Consider the following 10031-nt stretch of genomic DNA (forward strand, 5'->3'; position numbering starts at 1 on the left):
ACAATTTGGAGGCTTTAAGTCCAAGTTCAAGTGCCAGGCTCTAGGAGCTAAGTGAAAGCCCCTCAACCTTGGGGCCCAGCTCTGCCTCCTGCTCCCGGCCCACTGGAGCTAGAGGTATATCTTCACTCAGACAGATGCTGGCTGCTGAGGCTGAGAAGCCCAAGGTTGACAAGTAAAAAGGCACAGCCCCAATGTTACCAAACCACACAGCAGGCCATTAATTCAAGTTCATTGTAAGTCCCAAGGTCAGCAGAACATGGCAGGCTGCTGAAAAACAACACGGCTACATGCAGGATCCAAGCGTGCCGTATGCTAGGGACCATTCCCAAAGCTGCTTCTTATATACGGGAAGCAGACCACATACCCAAAGCAGTTACTCAGCTGCTTGTGGTAGATCCCACCATGGAGTTGATTGCCAGTCTCATCATAGGGAATAACTACCACCAGCTGCCCAACCAGTCAACCAGGCCCAGCCAAGTTGACACACAAACCAAACCACCACAATTCCACCCCTTGTCAACTTGGCACCTGTACAGCTCTTCAATGGGTGGTATCTGTACAGGTCTCCTCTACTGGGTGGCTCCAGTCCCCTAGTTCTTCTAAGTGGAGACTTCACCCCCTTGGCCTTGCGGGCCCTGTTCCTCTTCCTCTTGGGCATGGCAGCCCCGCCCCCTCACTCTTGGGCAGCTGCTATGGCTCCATCCCACTGGCTCACATGAACGAGCAGCCCACACTCCAGAACCAAGTCGGTGAAGGCCTGGCTCTTTGAAACCTAGGGGGCTGTGATCGTTCCACCCCCAAAGGTCATGGTCCTACCCTTTCAGGCTGAGGCAGCTCTGCCTCCGTTTCCCTGATCTCTGCTTCTGCCGATTAATGCCAAAAGGAACCCACTTCACTGAAAAACCCTACTCAAAAAGCACTCAGCTTTTTTGCTCCATGGGCCAGCCAACCTGCTACTCCATTTCAAGCTGGTCTCTTCTACTAATTAATTCCTGAAGGCAATCCACTCCACCAGGAAGTCACCTAACCAAAGGCATTAAGCTTTCTCCTCCATGAGCTGGTAAGGCTGTCACTGTCTCACGCTGGTTCTCGTCTCTGCTCCTGCCGTCTCATGCTGGTCTCTGGGCTCTGCTCCTGCCGTCTGTCATGCCAGTCTCTTGCTCTGCTCCTGCCGTCTGTCATGCCGTATGCCGGGATCTCTCTGCCAGGGTCTTGGTTCAAGGAGGCACTCCACTCCTGTTTCCACATTTTAGGCACCTGTTAGAGCAGCACCCCACTCTCTCGGTACCATATTCTGTTCTGGTTACCTAGTGCCATTCTGACAGGAATATACCACAAATGGGATGCCATAACAAACAGGAGTATAGTCTCTTACAATTTGGAGGCTTTAAGTCAAAGTTCAAAGTGCCAGGCTCTAGGGGCGGGGTGAAAGCCCCTCAACCTTGGGGTCCAGCTCTGCCTTCTGCTCCTGGCACACTGCTAGAGGTATTTTCTTCACTCAGACAGCTGCTGGCTGCTGAGGCTGAGAAGCCCCAAGGTTGACAAGGAAAAAGGCACAGTCCTGATGTTACCAAACCACACAGCAGGCCATTAACTTAAGTCCATTTTAAGTCCCAAGGTCAGCAGAGCATAGCAGGCTGGTGAGCAAGATACGGCTACATGCAGGGTCCAAGCGTGCCATAGGCTAGAGACCACTCCTGAGGCTTCTCCTAAGGCCTTATATACAGGAAGCAGACCATATCCCAAAGGCAGCTACCCAGCTGCTTGTGGTAGATCCCGCCATGGAGTTGTTTGCCAGTCTCATTGTGGGGAATAACTACCACCAGCTGCCCAGCCACTCAGCCAGGCCCAGCCAACTTGACACACAAATATAACCACCACACCATACTACTGTCTTCTCATCTGCATGGTATCTGCTGAGAAATCCGAGCTTATTCTTACTGGTTGCCCCTTGAAGGTAATTTTTTGTTTTTCCCATGTTTCTTTCAGGATTCTTTGTCTTTGGTTTTGGTGAGTTTGATGATAATAAGTCTTGGTGATTTTCTTTTGGGTCCATCTCATTTGGGGTTCGCTGGATTTCTTGATAGATATATTCTAATCTTTCATCATACCAGGGAAACTCTCTTTCAACAAATCTTCAACAATTGTTTCTGTGGTTTTATTTGTCTCTTCCTGTTTTGGAATTCCAATTACATGTAGGTTATTCCTTTTAATGGTATCCCACATGTACCTTAAGCTTTCTTCATTTGTTTTGATCTCTTTTCTGATTGACCCCTTTCCAAAGAAGCATTGAGGTATTCGTCTTCAATCTCACTAATTCTGTCTTCCATTGATTCAATTCTACTCCTTTGCCCTTTCAATGTGTTATCTATTTCTGAAAATTTAGTATTAACCTTCAAGATTTCTAACTGTAGATTTTGTTTTTTCATTTATTTTGTCATTTTGTTCTTGTATTGTCTTTCGAAATTATTCTAGGGTTTTGTCTGTGTTTTCCTCAATTTTATCAGTGTTTTCCCTAATTTTATCAGTGTTTTCCCTGATCTGTCTCTCCATCCGTAGATGGTAAATAAATATAATTCTTTCAAATTCCTTATCATGGAGTTCCAATGCTGCTTCTTCCTCAAGGATGTGTTCTGGGTCTGTATCCTGGTCCCTTGTTTTTACGGCTTTATCTTATTTCTTTGTGTGGACTGTGATACTCTGTTGTCTGAGACATTGTTACAGTTTTGTGTTTATATCTAATTGGTGATTGTATGTTGGAGTGATTTGCCTAAGATTTTCGTTTTCTTTCGATGTTATCTAAATAAGCAGGGTACTGTGCTCCTCTATTCACTCGCTGACAGTGCAGATACACTCACTACCTGTCTCTTTTCCTGTTGTCAGCCTCCCCGTATGTTCCTGTTGTCCTGGCAAGCAGAGCTTACAGTTAGGTCCCTGGAATCTGGATGAGAATACTGTCACTTTAAATATTGAAAATGCAAACACTGTAAATGGCTGCACCCTCGGTCACTTTAAATATCCAAAATGGCTCCCACCTGTAAACATTCAGAATCTCTGTGCCCTCCGGACAGCCAGTAGTCCACAGCTCAGGTTTTCTCCCACCTTGCTGTTTCCCTTCCTACTCATCCGCCACCAGTGCAGTCATACCTGCAGCCCTTGGCAACCAGGGCTGATCTTTAGGTCAATGATTAGGTCCCAACACCACTTGGAAATATTTAGGCTGTTGGTGCTGTCAGAGTAGCAACAGTCTGCAACTCCATCTATCTCTGTACTCAATGTTTTCTTTCAGGTTCTTCCACTAGTTGGTTCCTAATCCACTTCTGTATACTTCCTTTGAAAGCTCAGGGCTCCAGGATTATCTTCTGGATCTCTGTCAATTAGTTTCTCTTCTCTTTTTTGGAGAGGGTCTGTACAGCTTGTCTGCCCATTCCGCTGTCTTACCCAAAGTCCTCTCTTACTGTGACTTTAAGCACCTTCTATATTCTGGTGAATCCCAAATTTTTATCTGTAGCCAAAATTTTCCTTTTGACTGTCAATCTTATATTCCACTATTTTCTTAATACCTCCATTTCAATGTTTCATAGATATTCCAAACTTAACACACCCAAAAAGGGAAATTCTCTTTCAACAAATCTTCAACAATTGTTTCTGTGGTTTTATTTGTCTCTTCCTGTTTTGGAATTCCAATTACATGTAGGTTATTCCTTTTAATGGTATCCCACATGTACCTTAAGCTTTCTTCATTTGTTTTGATCTCCTTTCTGATTGACCAAGGTCCAAAGAAGCATTGAGGTATTCGTCTTCAATCTCACTAATTCTGTCTTCCATTGATTCAATTCTACTCCTTTGCCCTTTCAATGTGTTATCTATTTGTTTATTTCTATAAATGGTATGACTATCCATCTACTTCCTTAAATTAGAAACATGGTTGTCATTACTGATTCTTCTCTCTGACTCTCTACCTTCAATCTACCAGCAAGTCCTGTTTCTATCTTGAATCTACTTCTCAACTTAATTCTGACTCACAGCAATTGATCCTAAAGGACAGAGTAGAAATGCCCGATAGGGTTTCCAAGGCTGTAACCTTTATTAAAGCAGACTGCCACATCTTACTCCTATGCATCATTTGATGGGTTCAAACCGCTGACCTTTCAGTTAGCAGCTGAACGTCACTATTTTTCATTTCTACTGCCCTCACACTAGTGCAAACTAGTCTTATCTCAACTGAATGACTGGAAAACTCTCCTCAGTGCCTCTCAATGGTGATACTGATAACATCTAGGGAAGGATGATTTGTAGTTGAGCAGGACCACCCTCTACATTACAGGATGTTTAGCAACCCTGGTCCTAGCTCTCTAAATGCAAGTGACCCCTACTCACTGGTGATAACAAAAATAACAACCCCCATTTCCAAACATCCCCAGTGGAAGGGAGTAAGCCCACTGGTTGAAAACTGGTCTGCCCACTTCTACACTTATTGCTTCCATCCATGTAGCACACATTTTTCTTTTTATGATAAATCAGATTATATTATTTCCTTGGATTAAACCCTGATACACTTCAAATAAAATTAAAACCTCTCTACTATGGCCTATAACATAGCCTGTGTCTAACATTATGAGATCATTGTGGATTTTAGCATTCTTTTAATTCGTGTTTGCATTCTTTTAATTCCTCAAACACATTAATTTCTTTCTAACTCAGGGCCTTTGTACATATTGTCTTCTCTGCATTCACTACTTTTTAATCCACTCTTCTGTAACAGACTCCATTCGTTTGCTTCCAGGTCTCATTTAAATGTCACCTCCTTTAAGAGCCTTCTGTAAACACCCCAACTAGAACATCCCCTCTTGTCCTCCATCATGGGTCTGGTCAGAATAAGTAGTGGTATTTACCCAAAGTTATAATCAGTATTTTACTTGTTTATTATCTGCCTACCTTATAAGACTATAAGCCCCATGAAAGCAGAGGCCTCTTTGTTCACCAAGTACCTACATAATGTTGACAGTCTGTACACTGAGAAGATAGTTGGCATAAAAAAAAAAAAAAGGAAAATTTTAATAAACTATTGAGGTGAAATTCTATGGACTGAGAATTCTACACTTGTAGTCAATTACATATTGCAAGCATTTCTATCACTCCTCTCCCCTGTTGCAATTATCAAGCTAAAAATCTCAAAAAGTAGCTGAGTTCACTAACAGCAAAGTTCAACAAGACAGAAAATAACAAATGCTGGAGAAGATGTGGAGAGACTGGGACTCTCCTACACTGCTAGTGGGACTGTCAAATGATACAACCACTATGGAAAGCAGTATGGTAATTCCTTAAAAAGCTGGAATTAGAAATACCATTTGGTCCAGAAATCCCATTACTAAGTATATATCCTAAAGAAGTGAGAGCCAGGACAAGAACAAATATATGGACACCCATGTTCATCACAGCACTATTTATAATAGCAAAAAGATGGAAACAACCTAAGTAGCCAACAACAGAAGAATGGATGACCAAACTATGGTACATACATACAATGGAATACTATGCAACACTAAAGAATATTGTAGAATCTTCAAAACACCACATAATGTGGATGAACTTGGAGGACACAATGCTGAGTGAAATAAGTTAATCACAGAAGGAAAAATATTGTATTAGTTCATTACCATAAAAAGTCAGGGAAAGGTTTATATATGGAAGGAAACTTTCTTTGTTGGTTACCAGGGGTGGGAGTGGAGTGGAGGAAACACTGCAAAAATAAAATTAAAATTTTTTTTTTAAAAAAAGCAAAGCCAATCAACAACAACTACCAAAAGTAGCTGAGTTATATACAATCAATTCTAAATCAGAGTTTAAAATAAAAGACTTTAAATAAAAGGCGAAATGCCATAATAATCAGAAACATCCAACCACACCCAAATCTGCCTAAATTGACGGTAATGTCACACTTACAAATTTAACTTCCATTTTGTTCAATAAATTTCATTCAAGTCAAGCAATTGGCTAAAAACTTCAAAGCGAATATAAACAAATTACTAATTTGATACATATAGAAAGCAAGTAAACAGACCAAAAAGAAAGACAAATAAACAAATACATTTAAAAAGCACAATATAGAGAATTTCAAAGTACTTTTTAAAAAGAGTTAACTTTAGCCACCTTTTCTAATAGCTCACCTCAGCTGCTGGGGATTTTCATGGATACCAACCACCCAGTAGTGATCAGACTTCCCCTTGCAGTGTTCTCTTGTGTTACACACAGGAGTCCAGGTATTACCAAGTCCCCTGTTAAGCATTCGAACAATGCCCTCTGAATCCACGTAACAGGGGGTACCTGTGCACCAAGAGAAAAAGAAATTACTTGGAGACATAGCTATACGCTTGTTAAATAAACTACTCAAACTTTTTGTTTTAAAAAGCAAAATTAAAAATTATTTCCTATAAAAGTTTCATTAACTGCATAGAATAAGATCTATCTGAAGACAAAATAAAACCGCATGTAATATACCTGGTAGCATAGTGCCTAAGGCACTTGACTGCTAACCAGAAGGCTGGCGGTTCAAACCCACCAGCCACTCCTCGGAAGGAAGATGGGGCAATCTACTTCCGTAGTGATACTGCCTCGGAAACCCAAGAAGGGGTCGCTATGAGTTGGGTACGACTTGATGGCACATAACAACAACAAATATACCTAAAATTTACCCAAATAAAAAGAAAGAATTGATAGTTTCAATGAAAATTATGCCACCTGGTGGAATACATCAGTAATACTTTTAAAGCCAATTTCAGTTTATGGGTTTTTTTTTTAATACAAAAAAGCTGGAATCTGAAGACTCCCTACTTGAGAGAGACAGATAAATGACCACAATCTGATACAAATTTGTCTCTGGTACCCTTCTTCTTCCCTCTCTCTCTATCTTGGCCAAGACACTGTCCTGTCTGCTGTAATTTTTACCTAGGAAAACAGGTAAGCTTCCTATTTCCCCCACCTCAGGAAGAATATAGCAATGACCTAATTACCCTTCTCTCTATCTGTGGCTGCACACACTTGTCACTCTGCAAACAACAGTTTCCTCAGATTCTGGACCTGGTAAATGCTTGGGGGAAAGGAAAGCTACAAGAAAAAGCTAGAAGAATGGTCACATTACTAGAGTAGAGATGATTAATATCCTAATTATAAACATATCTAGAAATATTTGATTTTTTTTAAGACAAATGAGTTTCTAGTAATGTAGTTAAAAGGCACAAATCTCCAATAATGGAAATATCTAAGCCCTTGAGACAGAGTCAACAGGCCCCTTAAGATAAGGTACTCTTCAGTGTCCTACAAATCATCAGCATCAACGAAAACAAAAAACAACTAAACCCATTGCTGACCAGTTGATTTGGACTCATAGTGACCCTAAAGGACAGAAGAGAACTGCCCCATAGGGTTTCCAAGACTATTACCTTTACAGAAGCAGACTGCACATCCTTCTCCCACAGAGGAGCTGGTGGGTTCGAACCACCAACCTTTAGGTCAGCAGCCAAGTGTTTTAACCACTGTGCCACCAGGGTTCCTCTCATCTGTCATAAGCCACTATTAAATGATTCTACAATAGCACAATTTAATAGAAATATTATGTGAGTTGTAACTATAGTTTTTAATTTTCTAGAGCTACAATAGGAGTCCCTAGGTGACAGAAACGGTTAAACACTGGGCTACTACTGACCAAAAGTTTGGTGGTTTGAACCTCCCAGAGGTACCTCAGAAGTAAAGTCTGATGACTTGCTTCAAGGTCACAGCCCTGAAAATCCTATGGAGCGTAGTTTCACTCTGCACGTTTGGGGTTGCCATGAGTTGGAACTGACTCACCACCAAATAGCAAGAGCCACATTTTAAAAGTAACCAAATGTGAAACTAATTTTAATAACATATTTAACCCAATATATACAAGTTATTACCTTGTTAACATGAAACCAACATAAAAAAAATATTAATGAGATATCTTACATTCGTTTTTAATACAAAGTCTTCAAAAGTCTGAGTGTATTTTACACTTCCAGCACATCACAATTCAGATTAGCCAGATTTCAAGCACACAAAAGCCACATGTGGCCACTGCAGCTCTAGAAAATTCTTGTTTTCTCTGTGGAATCTGCTGGAAAAGCCACACTTCACCACTGATTTCTACTTCTTCCTCACTATCACTTTCAGAAAAGTGTAATTCCTCTTTTTAAGTTTTCTAATTAGAATTCTCATAAAGAACTCTTATATATAAATCAATGGCTACCTTGCCTAACAATACTAGTTTCTAGTTTTGCTGACATATTAAAGACATTTAAACCTAAAATGTAGACGATTTATCTTTAAACATTTTTCTTCTTGACAAAATGTCTTTTGTGTAAAGAAATAAATTTATCTTGCCTTCAGCTGAAAATCCCACCCATGTAAGGTGGGATTTCCTTGTAAGAGGAAGTGGGTCTCCACGCAGGACTTGCTTCTTCTTCCTCCCCAGCTCCAGCAGTTCAACTCCAAGGCACTGATCACCATCAAATCCTGTGCCTGCTCAAACAATGGAAATATAAATCAGACATCAAAAATCATTCAGCTATAATTCACTCTGTTATTTTCTGTGAATTGAATTCATTTTGTAATAAATTCTAGATTAAGCAGCACTGTTTTTTGTGGATAATCTACCCACAGTAAGGTATCATTCAAATATTAGAACACAGTAATGTGCTACATGGACTATTCATATAAAGTAGTTATTCAATCACTGAAGAAATATTTATAGAGAGCTTATTATGTGTCAGGTACTGTCTCAGGCACTGGGCATACAATGATGAACAAGACAATGTCACTGTTCTCATGTGATTTATATTCAAATAGAAGAATAGGGCCGGAAGCAAACACACAAACAAGAAAAATAACGTGTTAAGTGTTAAAAGGATAACGTGACACAGAGTAATCAGACTGAGTAGATACTTTAGATTGGATAATTAGGGGTGGCCTCTTTGAAAGAGTAAAATTTAAACTGAGATATGAATTATAGTTGGAGCCAGCCACACAAACTTTATGGGGAAGAGCACTGTAGTAGACAGAGGGGACAGCCAATGAAAAGGGCCTAAGGTGGAAGCAAGCTTAGAGGACTCTAAGAACAGAAAAAGCCAATATGGCCAGATCATAACAGAAAGTGTTAAGAATGAGGTTGAAGAGGCAGGCAAAGGTCAGATCTTGTAGGACTTTTTCAGCCATAATAAGAACCTTGATTTTTGTTATAAATGCAATGGCAAGTCACCAGAATGATTTGAAGAGGAACGTGACCTGATTTGTTTTTAAAAAATCACCTAGGCCATGTGAGTTAAACATTTACCTCAAGTAGATACATGCCCTGGAGAGAACAACCATGGGAGAAGTAAGGGCTTCTTATGCACAAGGAGACAGCTCAGGAGGGATGGACACTGGGAAGAGGTAACTATGGGGAAGAAGTAGGAGAGGAGCTGTTGCATTGTGGTAAACTGTGGTCAATGACATGAGACAAAGTATATGTGAACTGCTGTATGAAAAGTGAATTTGCTCTGTAAATCTTCACCCAAATCAAAATAAAATTAAAAAAATAAATAAATAAATCACCTAGGCTGTGTGAAGAATGAATTGTAGAAGGCAAGAATTGAAGCTGAAAGACTAGTCAGGAGGCTATTACAAATGTCCGAGAGATTATAACTGAGCTGAATTAGAGTGTTAATGGAGAAGATACAAGTGGACTGATAACATGCTATTTACTAAGATGGGGAAATTAATGAGTTAAGAAGCACATTGATAAGGAAAAAAAAAAATCAAAATTTTTATTGTGACCAAGATTTCAAGTGGACAGTTGGATATTAAGTCTAAAGATATAGGGAGATGGTGGAACCACTGAGACTACGGCCCCTAGCTGCCCTTCAACTCTGGAACTGAAGCCACACCTGTGGCTTCCAGCCAAACAAAAGACAGGCATACGAATTGAACATTTACCTGAGGTAGATACACTCCTTGGAGAGAACAATCATGGGAGA

General features: G+C 40.3%; 1 protein-coding gene across 1 annotated transcript in view; it reads right to left on the reverse strand.

The window, feature by feature from the left end:
- Positions 1-10031, reverse strand: part of WDHD1 (WD repeat and HMG-box DNA binding protein 1) — a 127164-nt gene that overhangs the window by 50537 nt on the left and 66596 nt on the right. Inside the window, exons 14-15 of the mRNA XM_042781987.1 lie at positions 8401-8538; positions 6171-6327 (exon numbers count right to left, since the gene is read on the reverse strand). Of these exons, the coding sequence (XP_042637921.1) occupies positions 6171-6327; positions 8401-8538 (295 nt within the window). The remainder of the gene's footprint in view (positions 1-6170; positions 6328-8400; positions 8539-10031) is intronic.

This window comes from Orycteropus afer, unplaced genomic scaffold (assembly GCF_000298275.1).
Source record: "Orycteropus afer afer isolate SDZICR_OR568_19922 unplaced genomic scaffold, OryAfe1.0 scaffold00214, whole genome shotgun sequence".
NCBI lineage: Eukaryota > Metazoa > Chordata > Mammalia > Tubulidentata > Orycteropodidae > Orycteropus > Orycteropus afer.